Here is a 19,409-nt window from a genome sequence, read left to right as displayed (position 1 = left end):
AGTCACTTATTCTATTGTCCCCTTGATTTAGAGGTATTTTCCTTACCAGCAGTTTTTTTTAGTGCCTGCATTGACAGAATGCAAATATTATGTGCAAAAACAAGCAACTAAAAGGAGGGTAAACTGAGCCTTGAGGCTACCTAAAATGGAGTGGAGAAGACAGAGACAGAATCTTCCTACTGTCACACAGCAAAGGATGAGCAGCAAAAACACCCCACTGCAAGACAAGAGATTCCTACTGGACATAAATGAAAAATTTTCCCACTCAGTGGGAGAGATTTACACAGTGAGTCTGTGTTACGTCCATCCCTGGAGATATTCAAACTTAACTTGAAAAGACAAACCTGTAACATTTCAGTTAATAGCCTTTGAGCAAGGGGATGCTTCCAATAACTTCCAACCTCCATGCTGTACTTTTATATGGTTCAGAATATATGAATTTTATAATGTTCAATTCCTAGTCTGGATTTTCAGACAGTAGAAAGAGTGGGAAAGAATGAAGGAAATCTTGCATACTTAAACCAATGGAAAGAAAAGTTTAATGGAAAGCTTGATTCATATAAAAATCTGCCTTAAAGAGCTGTAGCTCTGATGGCCATGCATAGCTGTACCAAAAGAGGTGCTTAGGAATCTTCTACAGTGGTACAAAAGAGCTCCTCCCTTATGATTTTCTGGCACTCAAAAAGGCAAAGACTCATACTGGGATGACATGCAGCTCTCCACCCACCCATCTGCCACAACCATGTGCCACTGTAATTGAGCTATTAGTATGCTAAGCTATCTTCAGAAAAAAAAAAAATAGAAAAGTATGATCCTAAGCCCATGAAATATCACTTAAAATTGCCATCACATCACAGTCATGTAGATGCTCTTTTTAGGTCTTAGTCACTCTTCACCTGACCCAGTTACACATTTCTCCTCTTCAGCTCCTCTCGATTCTGATGCCCCTTGAAGATTCAGTATCAGCTCCCCTTTTAAGAAAATCATCAGTTGCACTTTTGCTAGGGCCATTAGAGCCTTTAATCATCCAACTGCTCCTGATTTATGCACCTGTACTAAGCTGTCAGGTACTGTTTGCTTGCATCCTGTAGTTGTCAAGGTGCTTTCATCTTACTTCAGTAGATTGGATGCAAACAATGGGATAACTACAATTACTTCCTTCCCTATCTTTACAGGCTGCTCAGACATAAATGACTGGGCAGCACATCATGCATGCATAATTTATGTCATGAATGAATTACAATTATGAAAAAAGTCCAGCCTTGCTTTAATGTTATCACACACAGGAATGCCAAAACATCACAGGCATTAATCTCTATTTTTTTCCACTGTTCTTAGATAGATCAATAATCTGACCTGCTCTCCTAAGCAGCACTGCCAGTCTCTGAGCTGACTGCACCTTTCTTACAAGACTGACTGCTCTAAGAACAGAAGATTCTTAGTTGTTGCTGATTTGCAGTCATAAAATTTCAGAAGCAGAGGAGTAAAAGGGATCTCAAGAAATCACTTAGTCCACCTCATATGCACTGTGTAGAGACCTGGTACTTTCAGATATGGCAGATATGTGTTGAATTTGCTCCTAAAAATCTCCCATTGAGGAAGATTCCAGTCTTTCTAGGTAGCCTGTTTCTGTGTTTCTCTAGCCTGATAGAACATTTTTCCTGCTATCCAACCTGAATCCTTTTTGCTTCCAACAAAACTGCATTAATTTTGCCCTTCCTTTCAGCAGTATCTGATAATAAATTATCATTATTTTCTATTTCCATGTCTGTCAGACTACTGCCAGGATACACAATTTTTTTCTCTTTTTTAGGCTGTACAATGTTAGTTGTTGTTAAACCTTTTGAAATTCTCCACATTTTCTCAACTTGGACTACCTTCCATTTGCCACTGATGTTTGTCTCATATTTTGCCCAAACTGCATACAGAATTCCTTGGAAGTCTTGTCATCGCTGAGAAAAGCTGAGCAGAACATAATTTCCACAGATTCTCCACTTTATAGAGAATCCCTTTCTGCAGAATCACAGCCTGGTTAGGTATGTCCCATTTCTTCTTCCTATGGATTACAGTATTTTGCATGAATCTCTCTTCTGTGATTCAAAAAAAAATTCTCTACTATTCACACTGTGAATCTGATGCTATTCCCCAATGTGTCTGTAATTAAACTAGGTATCTACTTCAATATTTTATGTGGACTTTTTTTCATCGTTCAAGTTATTACTGAACAGAAACAGACCAAAAGCAGATGCCCACTTGAATTCTCCCAGCCTAAAAGTGAACTAAATCCCTTTCCATGAAAAAGAGGTAATTTGTTTTATTGTTTTTGTGAAAGTTATGTATTTCCACATTTTCCTCACAAGCATGTCACATGGGACCACATAAAATCCTCACAAAAGACACATTATTGTGTTAAAAGAATACATTGTACTAATATAATTTGTTCTGGTAGACCACATAAAATCCTCATAAAAGACACATTATTGTGTTAAAAGAATATAATTTGTTCTGGTCCAGTCCAAATTGACCAGTTATGTTACTGGGTTCTGCATGTTCTACAGTGGTTTCAATTAATTTTTTCTGGAACCATTGTGTGTATCAAAGTTAAGAAGATTGGTCTGTATTTCCCTAAGACATGATTTTTCCTCACTTTGTAAAGACATATATTAAGTATTCCTATATCTCATTTCTTTAGCAACATTTTCTTTACCACTCTCCACATTAGACCCTCTGAACTTGTCTTTAAATGCTTTAGTTAGCATTTTTTTTCTTCTATTGGAAGTCATTCCGAAATTGCATTCTTACTAGTCTCTTACTGTGCTTCTATTCTTCTCTGTATCAGCTAATTTCTTATCGTGTTTTTAATGTGTTTAAAGAAATGCCAGCTACCCTGGTATTTTCCTGTGTTTTTACATTACTTCTCATAAATACAGATACCCACCAGATCCTGAAGCCAGCTAAAGCACACTCTAAGCTCATTATCTTTGCCCTGCTCCCATTTTTACCATCCTTTCCTTTCCTAGGTGAGTGAAAGCAACTATTCTTGGGCCTTTTCCACTCAGATTTCCTTCCATCTCTTTTCAAAAGAGATCTTCTCTATTAGAACAGAACAGAATCTACCTCATACAGCCATTTCCAGTCACTTTCTTTGCCTTCTCTCTCCAAACAGGAACTCCATGGGCTGCCCATCTCTCAGTTCAGCTGTGACCAGTAATTCTTACTCTCTGCCTACAGTGAGACACATTTTCATAATTATTACTGCCAAAGAGCACATTCCACTGACAGCATTTAACACCTACCACCCATACGTGAAGGTTCTTGTGAAAACTTACAGGAAACAAAATCAGTTTCTTCAATGGGCTGAATGGCTCAGTACACAGCTCCTGTCTGTGAAGCACAGTTTTGATTTCATCTCAAATGGAAGAAAGATGTGCACTGTAGCTCCTATTTTTCCTAACAACTGGACAAGACAACCCATAACAAAAAGACACCACAGCAATGGTTTCTCTATGCTTTTAGACAAAGTTGATTGCTTTCAATTTAGCATGAACAAAATGTAGCACTGAAACAGGCATCTTTCCTGAATTACTTTGCTCCAGTGATCAAAAACCATGGGGTATTTATGATTTTGCTATCTTATATCATCTAGCACCTCCAGGGCTGTGTTAGTCACAGCCTCACGGGTGTTTATTTGTTGATTCTGATTTCTTTCCTTTCAGTTTGGTTTTTAACTTCTCATTTTCTTTGCCATGCACATGCACTGACAAGACAGCCAGCCAGAGGAAAAGTTTGCCTGTTTCATCTTATGCAATGCTGGCCTTCACAAACTCATATTTCTTAGTCAGATCATAGATATCTTCACATCATGGCCAAAATGGAAAAGCCTCAACTATGCAATTATTGCCTAAATTTCTTCTTTCAAACTGAACATAATTGAATGAAGACAAGCAGGCTTTACATAAACAAGAAAAAAAAAAAACAAACAACACCCTAATCCCCAAAAAAAGGATTTTTCTGTTCTAAAACATTTGTAATATTGTGAAAAAAGCAAGAAGGTGATAGTGCTGTTACAAAGGTTTAATGGACAGAGCCCTGCTCAATTTCCCTTCTAGCTCATCCCAATGCAAACTTTACATTACACCATCCCATATTTTATAATCTTTATGTTATATTTACATCCCCATCAAGTTGCTAATGAAGAAATCAATGTACCACCTACACCACATCTTCTCAAAAGATTATACAGCTGAAGTGGTACCAAGTTTATTCCAAGCAATTTTCTGTAAAGCAACTGGGAGTGAAATATATTTACAACAGAAATTCTGAACAAACTTCAACTATAGCTTCATGGCCTGGCAACACCACAGCACAGCTGTAGTTTTTTAATAATCAAATAAATGGAAGGGTCATTTTGCAAAAGAAGAGCTAACCTAACTATAAAACTGAGAGGCATTGGTCAGTAAAAAGCCAGGACTTTCTGAGCAAATACAAGAGGCAGCTTACCAAGAAAGATTTTGATAAAGTAAACCTAGTACAATTCATCATTTTATCATACACAAGGAGCAGTGCTAAAAATAACATTTAGAGGGCAAAAACATTCCCTTGGCTAGGGAGAAAAAACAGAGACTAACTTTGGGATCCATAATGACAGAAGTATTTCTACTGACTGCTGCCAACCTTAGCTAAGGCTCTAGAAAACACACAGAACCCCCTAAGCAAAGGGGACAGCCTGTGGTAACATCAGGCACTTCACAGCTTTTATTTCCTGCTCAGAGATGCATTACTTCTGTTCACTCTTCATCAGTTAAGAAACAGTTCAAAGCACCTTCCTTTTCTGTAGCATAATTTCTATATTATTCAGGGTTCAGACAGTAGTTCCAAGTACTGCCATGTCCACACTACTCATAATCCATTTAATGCGTGTGTTTTTACACGAAGACAGTAATTTAGTCTAATTCATTGTAATTTAAATTACTGCACTATAAACTGAGTTTGAAATCATGGCTGGGGAAGCACAGATCCAAACAATGGGGCTTGTCTAAAGGACGCTTTACAAAAGGAGTGAAGCTGAAACCCACTCTTCCCTAAGGCAATTTGTCTCCTCATGGAAGTGTGTGGGACACGAAAGGAGCTAGAGGACACTGTCACGGGACACTACTAAGCAAGCACATTCTGAAGGACTTTATAAAAGTAATTTTATAAGGCTAAACTGAAAAGCCATATTTTTCTTCTCCTTTTTTTTTCTTATTTTAATGAACTACTGGAATGATTAACTCGGAAAGACTAGATTGGACAGAGTTGAAATTAAGGTGTTTTGTAAGCCAATCTCTCCCTGCTCACTGTGTTATGTGTAAGGCAGTTCCCTGCTTCCAGGCTTTGATTTCAGTGAAGTCAGCAGCAACAAATGCTGGCATTATTTCTGGAGCCCAGGAAACCTTTCATCACCACTGACACCTGTCTTCTGAACCTCCCATCTCCTTGTTCCATGCTACAGTACTTTTCTCCTTTAGTCAGCAGCTTTCATCCACCTCTGCCTGACAAAGAATGAGGAGGAGACCCCTCTGCCTACCACTGGAGTGCCTTCAGTCACTTCCTTTATAAAGAGAGCCAGCATGTAAACTGAGTGCAAAAGCAGCAAAATTGTTCTATCACACTTGAATTTAAGCACCTAACCATCAGGTGTCAGAGAGCAAACGCTCAAAGAAGGAAAAAACAACTCTTAGTCCAAGCATTCTTTCAATGAATGATGCTATTGCCCATTACAGGTAAAGGAGGTCTGGTTATCTTGGATCTAATGAAAAACTACACAAATGTGGGTTTTGGTGGTTTGTTTCTTTCTTTTTTTTTTTTTCTTTCTTTTTTTTTGATTACATCTTTGGTAAAAATTATGTTCAAAAATAAAATGCATAGAAAGAAAAGTGATGTTAAATATTAGAATGTGAGAGGCATGTTATTCCTATGCTACTGAATTAAATAGTGGTGGTTGTAAAACTATTTTCTGGGCTTCTACTTTACTGAATGGTGGCAAAAATTGTTAGAGGTTACTGAGAACCAGTTTTTTGCATATGAGTATTCTCCAGCAAGGTGGGCCACAACCAGTTTAAAAGATGCACACTGTGCAAACTAAAATGTATTCTGAAATATTCATTATGCAGAGAAATTATGAGTATTTAGTAAAAGTTTGAAGCATCAAATGATAGTTGTAGCCACACATCTTTGGTCTTGAAAAAATAGGATATTATTCAAGAATGAAAAATTGCTATAATTGGGAAGCAAAGAGGGACATATTAGAAATGGAGAATCAAGCCCAATTCAGGCATGTAATGGATCAAAATATTCTGTGTTGGTCTGAATAGAGCAATTATAACCAAAGACATTTCTGAAAAATGACCTGTGTTAAGAAATATGAAAAAGCAATTTTCAATTGTTTAATTTTTCTGCTATATATGACATTTGAAAATAGCTAATAATATTTAGGCAAATGACAGCTTCCTGCCCTTCACTCAGCCGTTTATGAAGCCTAAATGGACTTGTTATTTTCCACTATATTAATTGCCTGAAACATTACTGTTTTACAGCAAATATCACATACCAGAAACAGCTGCATATCTGTTTTCTTATTATAACTCTTATTATATATTCCATTAAACAGCACAACTTCCATTCAAAGCTTTTTTTTTGAACTGCATAAACTTGCCTTTATTCCCGTAGATGGAAACACATCTGCATATAGCAACTCCTATATCTAAAAAAAACCTACTGCAAACATGCCAAAGGAAAATCCTAAATAAATTATTAAATTGTCCATACCACAGGGTTCTCTATTTCATGCAAAAGAGAAGTAACTGATACAGTGATGTCTCTAGTTCATCTCAGGTAGGCTCATCTTTTTAGAAGTTAAAGAGAGACTGCTGGGTCTTGCTTCAAGGCACCCTCACAAATTCCTGTGGGGCTGACTCCAGCCACTGCTCATTACTCAGGGAGGCCTCACCAAAAGTATCAGGTGACTGAATTTGGATTTTCCCACTCTTGCTAAACTGTCATAGCAATAAAAACAACACCAGTTTCTATACTTCTACCCATTCCTTATAGAATCATAGAATATTCTGAGTTGGAAGGGACCCACAAGGATCATTGAGAGCAGCTCCCGGCCCTGTACAGGACAAACCCAAGACTCACACCATGTGTCTGACAGTGTTGCCCAAATGCTTCTTGATTCATTATAATTGTATGATTTTTTTACAGAAAAAATCTTCAGTCAAATGGAATTCAACAATTGAAGTCCCAACACCTCCAACAGTATGAATTTGTTTGCTGAAATTTTGCATGATCAGTGACTTCCCAGGCTCTGTGCTTTCCCTGCAGGCTGCAGAACCCGAGGCTGCAAATATTTTTAGCCAAATATCTTTGCACATCTAGAACAAGAATTAGGTGCTTTACAACACTGTCAGCCACACCTCTCTTCCTCTTTCATGCACAGAGAGGTGCCATAAAGAGTGACTACACCATTAGCTGAGAAAGGAAAAAGATAAAGCTAATGGAGAGAAAATGCTTTACTGCTGGCCTTCAGGACTCTTACACAGCACTGGAAATTTCAGCAAGAGAGGAGGGCAGAACTACTCATGCTGTTCTGAGCTTTGCTTTTTTGTGCCCAGCCTGCGTGGGCATAAACAGCCCCTGAAGAGGTAGCCGGTGCCTGGAGAAGGAGCAGGGGATGGATATGGTTCTGGCAGAGTGTGCTGCCACCCCCACATGGCCAACACAACAAGACCCTTCACAAGTCACTATTCCATACATGTTACAGGACTCTGTGATATGGGAATGAGGTGAAAGCATCACAAGCTTGGTCTAGGAAGATTATCCAGACAAACAGGTATTTTAAAAAATATGGATCTATTTACCTAGCTATTTTAGCCTTCTTTTTTTTTTTTTTTAATACAAATTCCAATAACTGGATCTTTGGACAGTTGTTGCTCCTTTTTTGTAGAAACCACATTGCAACCTAAAATTGCACTAACATCTCAACTCTGAAGCAAGGAAAAAAACCCTCCCATCCTCTCAGCAACTGGACTTGGTGAGACTGTTATCTCTTTACATGAACATACTCCATAGATAGGACATTATATAACAAAGCAGAGGATTTTTGTTATTGTTGTTTAAATAAGAAGGATGCACTTCTGTGAGTTTCCCCATCTATTAGAATTGCAATGTTTAAAAGGCAACATGAACAGAAGCTCTTTCACATATAGTAGGTCAGTGAAGGATTCAAGACTATTAACCATACAAAATTTGGGCATTAATTATACTCATTTTTCTCTGACACAGATGCAAATTGTGCTGTCACTGTTCATTTATGAATCTGTGAGGAAAGTTTATAAATATTCCATGAACTCTAAGGCTCTCTTTGTGACCACAGTTAGATTTCCAAACATCTGTAAGTATCTGATTTGCTACATTTCTCTCTCCAAAAGAGCAGATACAACAGTGCAACAGCACTGCAGACTCACTCCAGGCCAGATGCAGCAGTGTACACGTATTTTACAGCATTCTTAATTTTGTGCAGGAGTTCTTGCAACACCTTCTTCTCTTGGCTTTAATGAGTACTTATCCCTAACCAGCCATCTCCAACCATGCCATTATGCCTCTGAACCCTCATGCTGGCTGCCCTCTCTCAATCACATCAAACATGAGCTGGATGCTTTACCTGTCAAAGCCCACACAAGTGCTAATACCATATCTTATGGAAAAAGAGATCTACTTCTATCCTTGGTCAGCTCACAGTGGTATCCATTACTGTGTATCTGTTTTCCATTCTGCTTTGAAGGAGCAGGTAAACCAGAAAACCATAGCACCATCCTCCTTCAAATCCTCCTTAATAACTCTCCTGTACAACAGTGCTGACAAATGCCTACTGCTGATTGGGATCACAACTGACTTCTGTTATCCATTCAGTTCTCCATTTCCAAAGCTATTTTTTCTATTGGCTTAAACCTTTGAAGAAAGCTCTCTGCTATGAAGAGTCACTTTTCTGACAGGAAAGGAGTGAATAACTGATACTCTACACATTGTGCTGGGCTCTCCATCTCTAGGCAAACTCAAGAATGGTAGTTCTTCTAAAGGATCTCCACAAAACCAGAAAGGAGTTCTCTCAGGGATCTCAGCTTGTTACATTCTCATTTCATTTAAACACCTCACCAAAGGCAACTGCCCTTGTGATTGGTAACTGGGCAGGAGCTGCACTGGTGGGCTACTGTGTGCCCATAACACAGCAACAGTCTGCTTTCTGGTTCTCTCTCAGCTCTTACCCTGTTGCAAGCACTTTACTGGAAGTAAACTAATAATAATGGACCAACATAACCCTGGTATAGCAGGCTGGCAGTTTGATATACTGGCATTTTATTCCTTTTTTCCATATGGTGCTACATTTACAATGGTTACAATGTCCATACTCTGGTTAACCATGGGTTTTCACTTTGTCCATGTTTGCAGAAAGAGTGGCAGGTGAACTGATGCACCAGTCTTCTGTATTCTAGTTTAATTCAAACTCCTGAGAGCTTCTACTTACTAGGTTTAAGATTTTTTTCTTCATTCTGAAAAAACCCCATCACAAATAAAAGCATCCCAAGGACTTAAAAAGATCATTTAGACATTTGTACATTTCACTTTTTTCCCTCTTAATTTTAACTTTAAATGATCAAAGGTAAGTAAAAAATCTGAATCACTTCAGGCAAATTATAAATCAGCAAACATAGCTGCCAACTGAATCACAATAATCCATCATGACAATATTTCCCTGATACTTTTGAGTTATCAGTGTCTGGTTAGCAGGTTCAATTAACATCAAGAAAAAACATTTAGACAATGAAACTCAAAGTATACCACTTTGCAAAAAATCCAGATTTCCACAAATTATCACCTCTTCAGAGAAGCAGATTCCAAGCCGAAGCTACTGTACACTCCCACATGATTTCTCTGGTGAAGATTACACTAGATCAACACAAGGTTCCACATGAGAACAAGGATAAATCAGGTTCACTCAGTCTGGACTGTGCACCTGTATAAATTTCATCAACTCCTCTGCAGGTACTTTTCAACAACAGAGCTGGCTAGAAAATAGAGCCTGCAATCCACTGGAAATTGTAACATATTTCCCCATCTCATATGAACAGGAGTCTAAATTTCTTCACACTGAAATATAATTACATTTTGAAACATTTTTGCCATGTTGAAAGCATTACATTCTACTACATGGAATATTATATAAATAGAAATCAGCATATAAGAGTGATGCAAAAATTCAACTTGTATGCTCATAAGGGGAGATTATAGAGCATGCCTGTATCAGCATAAGGTTTAGTGTGTCCATAAATGGATACTAAATGGTATAGTCTGGGATGTAGTCTGTAATAGTCTGTAATACAGAAATCATGGTTGCTGGAAATCATGAGGGAAATGGACTGCAAAAATTGAATAACAAACTCTTCCTAAATAGCATCTTCTAGTGCCACCACAGTACACAGAAAGTTGAGCTGCAAGAATAATTGGCCTAACTCAGCAAATGTTCTTGAAATGTTCATATACACCCTTCAAAAAAAAAAAAAAAAACACCTAAAAAGAATATTTTGTCAGTCTTCTTGACATTCAGCAGAGTGAAAGGTATATATTTCTGTAACACTTGGCAATTCCCTCTACCTCTCCAGAAGTGAGAGGTTTCCACAATACACTTTGATATTACGAAACTGTATTTTTGGGTGGAAACTCATTCCTTCCAAAATTTTTCCCCTACCAAGATAAGCTTTAGCCCATTAAATAAGTTTTGCGTTTTTTTTTTTTTTTACTGTATAAATTATGCATACTTCCTCTCTTTCCTATACAAATATATTGATGACAATAAAATACACTAGCATACTTACGTGACTCAAATTCAACCAAATTCAAATAGGGAACGCATAGCTTTGCATCTTTTGAAAATGGACTGAGATGCTTCTTAAAAGTTCTACTTGATCTCTGTAGGAAGTGAACTATAGAAATATGTTGCATTATGATTCTGGTTTACAGCAGCAAGTAAAAGCTGTGTAATACCTACCACTTACCTTGCTATGGCCTTTCAGCCTTCACTCTTTCTTGCCTAGGTTGTTCTTTGCACCAGGCAAGGCCTGTGCCATGTGCTCTCCCCACCTGTCTCAGACCTACATGCCCACCTGTAGGGGCCTGACACAATACTTTTCTGCTCCATCTTCCATCAGATGATTTCCAACTATCTCAGATGTTTTCTCTTCTGAATTAACATCCAGAGCAGAAAGAAATGGGCTACAGCACACTGCCTCAGCTGTGTCATCACGCTGCTGTCTGCTGACATCAAACTGCTAAGCTGATTCATCCCGAGTATGAGATTTCTTTCCAGCACAGACTCAGTAGGACAGTTCCTCCTGCCTGAGTCTCTGGAAACACACGGCAAAGCTTAATGCACTCAGCAGGAATCCTCCTTCCTGCAACATTCTGTATCATAAATGTGATTAGAACAGCATTCAAGGAGGAGCAGATGCTCAGCTTATCTGAGTGCAGCCTACAGAGAGAAAGGCATTTCTGAGCTGAGAGTCAAGAGTACTGTCATTCTGTACAGATATTTTCTGGTTTCACTTTCACTCCCATAGGTAGTTTTCTTAAAAATACATTGCATGGGACACATCTTAAAAAGCTGAATATTTTTTCTTCTAGGAAAAAAAAAACCCCAAACCCAAACATCAAAATATATGTATTCAAACACTCCAGTGAATAACATTTTTGGTAACCTGCAGTGGTGATTCTAAATTCATTACTAAATGTTGAGTTTTACCACCTATCACAACCCATTCCTAGGGGGATTTGAGAAACTTTCTCTCCAAATCGTCTTGCTCATATATGCCATCAAAGAACAGAAAATGAAGATGACAAAAAGATACTCATTCTTATAAACTGCAGGACACCTTAATTGCTGTTGCGAAAAGCAAACTGCAACTGTAAAGCTGCACACAAGCTGATAAGAAGATGCCACTTGAACAGAGAAATCTGTTTCATGACAGTTTTCTTTCACATACACTATTATTAATAGGAAACCTTCACCAAAGTCAACACTGAATTTTTTTTTACTGCTTATGCATATCTACACCTACCAGCTGAAATCCATTGCATTCACAGATCTACATGTGCAGTGACAGAAAAGACTGTTCTACACAGTCCAAACTTGCACATGTACAGCTTGGCTTAAAAAGAGTAAATATAAAACATAATCCACATGTAGGCTCATGTTTTTCACATAAAGAACATAATTCCATGTGAAATATAAAAGTTCAAATATAAACACTTGACTGTTTCTTCCCAGTTTGAGCCTGGTTGTTTGGCATCCATCCTTTACAGGTCAGAAGTTTCACAGACGGGAGTTTCCAATGCCCAGCAGACACAATGGACACCGTTTTTTCCAAGATGCTCACTTCACAAAGACCTGATACCTTTTGATGTCAATCTAACCTAATAATTGTTATGTTTTGCAATGCAAACCATTCTTAAAAACATCTTCCAATGGAACACATAAGAATTTGGAATCTATTTTTTTAGACCTTATGCATTGCTGATAGCTTGTTTCTAGAATTTGATACCATTGTATCATTGAGATATTTGGTAGGAGATTTGTATTTACTCAGCTGACACATCATAAAATACAACCAATTCTTCAATCTTAACCTTATCAAACTCTGATCAAATGACAGCAAAAGTCTTGATTCCTAGGAAAAGCACACTATTGGTGTCAGAAATAGTCTTCATTTTCCTTTGGATGCAAGAGGAAGTTTTTACAGAACAGGCTGTGAATCTATAGAAACTGTAATGATCAAGAACCTTTGCTCACAGATTACTCAAAACTAAAGACAAACACATTTTTCTCTGAACTTAATCTGAGGAAAATTAAGTACTCTTCTCCTGCTGCTGTCAACAGCATTTGGGCAGAAGCTGCTTTTATTAGCTTACTTATCTATTTGTACATTTACCTCCCACAGAAAAAAAAAAGAATTCAGTTAAATAATTTCTATAATTTCATTTGGAAAAAATCACCATACTGTATTCTTTAACTGCTATGTCATATGTTAGTGGTATTTAAAGAAATGCTACTACAAGAAGATTCCCATGGCAAGCCTTTCACCAAAGAAAGATACTAGGTAGCAAATCCTAAGTGTTTATTAGAATTTATATCCTAATTAGGAAGGCACAGGACTATCAGTGTAATATCAAGATAAGAACAACGAACAGTTTAACCAGAACAGTAAAAAGACTAAACAGCAGCATTTATCACTTTGCATGCAACTACTCTTAAAAAAAACATTACACAAATGACTTGAATCTCATTTATTGAGTTTATACTCAACAATGGAATACCAACTGGAATAAACCTCCTTTTTTTCTATATTATTTACCTCAAGAACTAGCCAAAGCTGGTCTCCATTTTTCACATCTTTCTTATAATACATGCCGTAGAATTTGACTACATTGGGATGATCAGAGAGAGCTTTCAAAATGTTGTACTCAGCTTCAATTTCTTCATCAATATCCTAGTGTCACAAACAAGAAATACATAGCAGTTAACAAACAAATAATGATAGCCAACCACAAAGTATTTTCTGTCAATTCAAATGTAGTTTCAAATGATAGAAAGAAATAAAAAACAAATAGAACACAAATTTATAGAACAACAAAGCATGGTTCTGTTTAGTTATTTTTTAAAATTTTATTTTGTCTTTATCAATTTTGACTAATGAACATGTGGGGTATGACAGAGTAGCCCTCAGGAAGAGCAAGGGTCCTAGAGAACAACAAGTTGTCCATGAGAGAGCAGTGGGGGTCCAAGAAGGCTGATGGAATACTCAGCTGTATTAAGAAAAGCATTGCCAACAGGTTGAGGGAGGTGATCCCGCCCCTCTACTCAGCCCTGGTGAGGCCATACCAGGAGTGCTGCATCCAGTTCTGGGCTCCTCAGTACAAGAAAGACATGGAGCTAATGGAGTGAGTCCAGAGGAGAGCTATGAAGAGGATGAAGAAATTGGAAATCTCTCTTATAAGGAAAAGCTGAGGGAACTGAGCCTGCTCAGCCTTGAGAAGAGAAAACTGAGAGGAACCTCAACAATCTCTACAAGTGTCTGAAGCGGGGATGTCAAGAAAATGGATTTAGGCACTTCTCAGTGGTGCCAAACAACAGGATGAGAGGCAACAGGCAGAAACTGATGCACAGGAAGTTCCACCTGAATATGAGGAAAAAATTCTTTATTACACGAGTGACAGAACACTGGAACAGGTTGCCCAGAGAGGTTGTGGAGTGTCCCTCTCTGGAGAGATTCAAGAACTCTCCGGATATAATCCTGTGCCATGTGCTCTAGCAAGACCCTGCTTGAGCAGGGAGGTTAGATCATATGACCCCATCACTGGTCCCTTCCAACCTTAACTGTTCTGTAATGTCAAGGCAAAGCCAGAGCAATCCACAAGCAGGTAGGTATGCAGACGCCTTGTGAAAGTACGTGCTTTAGTCTCAATGGTAACCCCAGCTAGAAATGGTGCAGTTGGGACTACCTCTCTCTTTGTGCATGAACAAGTATGACTTCAGCCACATCTCATTCATTTGCCATCCCACTTTCTAGAATTATCTGGGAATTCTTCTAATTTTCTACAGAAGCTGGTGACATCCATGATCTTTCTGGGATCTGCTACTGAACTATAATAATCATGGTTTTTTGTCACACTTTCATTACAGACCTTGGGTTTCTTAGCGAGGGAAATCCTTTGGGAGGTGAGATATGAGGACCAGTTTTGCCAACAGATGCACTGGGAGCTGTGCAAATCCCTTCAGGCCAAAAATGGACATAGGCATTGGTAGGCTTTAGCAGGCATTGGATGACTCAGGTAAACCTTTCCCACTTGTGCACTGGAATTGCTCATTGAGGGATGATGATTGCACTGCATTTGAGTCATGCTGACAAAATATTCAATCCCTCTTGACAACAGATAAAGGCAAATATCTGCAGCCATTTTCCCCTCATAGTTTAGATCTCAAAAAAAAAAAAAAAAGATGACCACAATAATTTCAGGCTTAAAACATTTTTTAATACCATTTGCTATTTACAACTACACAAAAAGAAGTGAAAAATCCATTCTAGAAGAAGGCTCCTTTATGAATGGATTTCATATTAGTGAAAAGTTCTACTCAGTGCCAAAAACCTGCCTCAGCAAAGCCAAACAGAAGTGACCACAGCAGAGAAAGGGGATGTTCTGTATTCCCAATGAATGATGCTCCTTCTCATTCTCTTCAACACACCTGCCCCAAGAGAACTTTGCTCATTTGTTTCTTATACAGGTTTCCACTGTCCTATTCAAGTTCCTCACAGGAGCCTTTTGTCTTGAGACCAGCTTGACTGTTCTCCAAGAACTTCCTCTGTCACCAGTATCTTCACGAATCAGGCCATTAAACTTTCATATTAAGATTACCAGGATAAGTCTTCTCAAAGGAAGGATTTTAGAAGTCTTGTCATTGGAACAACTGAAAAACAGCAGCAATTTTCCTCTTTCTAAAAAAGGAGAAACTCATTTTAAGGTAATTTTCCCTAGCACAACACAGAATACAGAAAAAAAAAATACAAGGAAGGAAGAAAGAACCAAAGTACTGAAGATAGCGGTGAATGGAAAAAGAAAGAAGCAGGGATGAACACAGAAAACACATCTGACAAAAACAAAAGAAAGAAAAAAAAATACAGTCAAAAGCCAAAAATTAAAAACAAAGCATACAATAGTTTTGACTGCCTTGGGGAAATTGGAAGAGAATTAGCCCACTGTCCTACTGTGAATTCATAGAGGTTTCTGTCTCCTGAGGGTTACTCAGATTTTATGAGATTTTTACAATTATAAGGAGAAATTAAATGATAGAATATTCATTCTGTGCCTACCAAAATGAAAATTATTCCTCGGTATTATATGAAGGAAAAAACTTGAAATATTTTGTTGAATTTAGCATATTTACCTTCATAAAAAAACTGTATTAGAAATGGTAGACTGAAAATTTTCATCCTATATATAGGATAATTTGGCTAAGTGTTCTAAAGTACAATGGTATTTACTTATAATTCTGAGGACAAGACTAAGCCTTCTAAGTTCCATCTTCATAAATTCTCATTTCAACACCTTTGCTTTCTTGTTTCAGTTTTAAAAAGCTGAGCTGTTATCCAGCAAAAAGAGTCTGTGCACTAAAGCATTAAACATTAAAAGCTTATTTCAGTCTTATATCACCCATGATAATGTAGGTTCCTAGTTTAATTTCAAAACATCAGTTAAACCAAACCATGTTTCTTCTGCTTTGTTTCCCATCTACCTCTCAAGAGGCACAATTTTGAAACAATCTCCAAAGAAAAAGAATTGTAAAATGTGAAGAAGAAAATACATAAAGTATCTTTTCCTTTATTGCAATGGCTCCCTCTGCAGCCATTATTAATACTTTCAGTTTAAATAAAAAGAACTCATTTATTGCTTTCCCTTTATTTCCAATATAGGATTGTCATTTTAGCAGTAACATGGAGGTACAGCAGCTACTCCAGACACCTTGTAAATAGAAGAGGGCAAAGAAGAATAGTGTTCTTAGAATAAAAAACATTTGGTTAAGAGTCAAGTCTTGGAAAACTGATGTTGACTGCACTACTGCCATTTTTTCATTAAAATAAGGAACCTGTTTTCATCAGTTATACATTTACCCATCTTCAATTTCTTATATTGTATCTTTATCCATCCTATTTCTTCCATCTCCTTTACTTTCCTACTTAATCTATTTCTCTTTCCTCTAGCATCAGCTTTACTGTTTCTTTTTTCTTTCTATCATCATCCTTTAATCTTTTTTCTGCAACCTCCAAAGTGTACAGAATATTGAAAGTTTCACTGATTTCTTCAGGAATTCCTGCCATAGCCAGCTGCCACTTAAGAATCACTCCTGAACACTTCTGAAGCACAGGAAAGCAAAAGCATTTCCTGCCAAACAAGCATTTAGATGAACACCAATCACAAGGAAGTCATGCCTATTTAATGTAAGCACAAGAACCTTGTTTACAGAAAGCAATAGAGTCAAAAATAGTTTTCAATACATTCGAACTCATCAAGATGCTTATCACTTGGCAAGTTATGTTTACTTTGGAAGAGGTTGTGGCATTGAATCGAGATGAACACCCTTTTGTGGCTTTGAAAGCATGCTGAAATAAAAAGCAGATCAGCAAGAAACACAGCATAGATAACAGACAACATTACGTCTTCACCAATGTATTTCACAGACTTTTGTGTCTATGGGATCATAATCTGACACTGTGTGATGTGCAGAGGTAGAAGAGCCCCATGTGGCTGTGCAGCTCCAGACCGGTAGGGTCCACAGAGCATGGCATGCTCACCCATTTCTGCCCAGAGGCCATGCCACAGAAGCACACACCTCACAAACCTACACTGGGAGTGCAGAAGATGAACTTAAAAGGGCCTCCAAAATATGAACAGCCGCTTTCCCATGTTTTGGTCTCAAGAAAAGTCCCAAGCCACATGCAGCACCACTGAAGTCAGTGGGGTGTGCCTATACAAACCAGACTAGTGTTCTTCCTTATTCTTTGAGCATTAATCTGCCACCCAACAAATGTCAGTTATTGAGAACAAAACCGTGCTCTACAACTTCATAATTTCACCTTCCAGTTGCCTGGTGCTTTGTGTGTAGAGCTAATCCCTTTGCATTTTCCATTTGAAAAGATGGATTCCTCTGTGAGACCTACTTGCTTTGGCACATTCTGAAAACACAGAATGAACAATAACAATAAAGTATGCTATTTTATTTTTGAAGTATCACTCATAGCATGTAACTCAGCTACAAGCATGTACTCAGATGCTTGAAGGTACAGCTTAAGTACTTAGAAGAACATAACTTCCTTACTGGCCAGTATGTCAAAAACTTTAAAAAAGGAAAGGTAACAAGAGTAAAAATAGAATAAGCTAGGACTCCTAATAGTGAAAAGGAAAAAAATCAGCTCTGCTTCCGAAAACAAGAGAGAAGGGGTAACGAAATAAAAGCAACAAAGTTTAGGTACATTTCTGACTTTTACCATAAGCAACCACTTCCAAGATCACTTATGTTAAGAAAAAATGCATTGACAGCTAGCCTGATACATAGCAGGCTGAAATAGTTTATTTCACTGTCACTTCTAATACAAATTATCTACAAAGATTAAGAGAAAAAAACTCACAATTAACCAAGTAATTTAAGTAACTTACATGAACAGGATCCAAAATTTTGACTGCTGCTTTGCTGCCATTTTTCTTATTTAACACCTTGAAAACTTTTCCATAAGTTCCTTTGCCGATAGTCTCAATTATTTCCCAGGTATCTGAAGGATCAGGAAAGCTATCAAATATTATTGTTTTCCCAGACAACGGAAGCATCTCAAATGATGGCTCCTAGGAAAAAGAGATGGCAGTGTACACTCAACAAATGGTTAATAGCAATTCACTTCCTAGAAATGGGAAGAGAAATACACATTCCAGCCTCAAACACTAGAAATGTTTTTGCATATAGTGTGCATGCACAGATAGCACAATGAATTAGAACTGCTGCACTTGAATTTCCCTTCATTTGATATCGTGTTGACTGCACAATATCAAGTGAAGGTATGTGCAGTCAACACAATATCACATGAAGGGAAATTCAAAGGATAATTTGAACCAAAATGAAGTTTGAGTGAAGCCAGTTTCCCATGCACTTCAATGAATATATATTGTAATTCCCAGATCTTTGGAGGGACAGGGGAATGACAGTCAAATTCATAAAATTCCAAAGGATTTAGCTCCATTACCAAGAACCAGGCAAGAAGTGGAAAGAAACCCACACAAAACATCTTAATAGTAGCATTAGGTTCATTCAAACTCTTACAGCAAACAACCACTTTCACAAGCCAACTCTTAGGATTTGAAATATGACATAGATCTCAAAAGGCCAAGCAGATCTAAGTGACAGATCTTTTCACAAAGCTATAGTCTTCTGACAGTCAAGCACTCTCAGTCATGGAAAATATGCTTACCAATGTACATCCTCTAATAAGTGGTTTACATACTGTAAAGGAAACACCTTTTACAATGATTGAATTACATCCATCGTTGACCAGGTTGCACCAACACCCTGGTCCATGACAGATACAATTCACCAGGAAACCTGCAGCAGTCTGTTGTGTACTTGGTACTGCAGCCAGTACTGGCCCAGCTCCTTGATTCCAATTACTGTGGGAACAAAATGACCCAATTTTACCTGATCCAATGAAATCTCCCTTAACACTGTTCCAGGTTAAGGTCAAAGTAAAAGATCAAGATTCAGAGACATATAGGTGTAATAA

The 19,409-nt window shown here is 37.8% G+C and overlaps 1 protein-coding gene across 1 annotated transcript in view; it reads right to left on the bottom strand.

Moving 5' to 3' along the window:
• MYO3A (myosin IIIA) overlaps nucleotides 1–18,487 on the bottom strand; it is a 104,206-nt gene extending 85,719 nt beyond the window's left edge. The window contains exons 1-2 of the mRNA XM_041408655.1: nucleotides 18,298–18,487; nucleotides 13,443–13,577 (exon numbers count right to left, since the gene is read on the bottom strand). Of these exons, the coding sequence (XP_041264589.1) occupies nucleotides 13,443–13,577; nucleotides 18,298–18,465 (303 nt within the window). The 5' untranslated portion in view covers nucleotides 18,466–18,487. The remainder of the gene's footprint in view (nucleotides 1–13,442; nucleotides 13,578–18,297) is intronic.
• Nucleotides 18,488–19,409: the final 922 nt, after the last annotated feature.

The sequence above is a fragment of the Onychostruthus taczanowskii genome, unplaced genomic scaffold (genome assembly GCF_017590055.1).
Source record: "Onychostruthus taczanowskii isolate IOZ18803 unplaced genomic scaffold, ASM1759005v1 scaffold3, whole genome shotgun sequence".
In the NCBI taxonomy this organism is placed as follows: domain Eukaryota; kingdom Metazoa; phylum Chordata; class Aves; order Passeriformes; family Passeridae; genus Onychostruthus; species Onychostruthus taczanowskii.
This window is presented reverse-complemented; position numbering and strand designations above follow the sequence as displayed.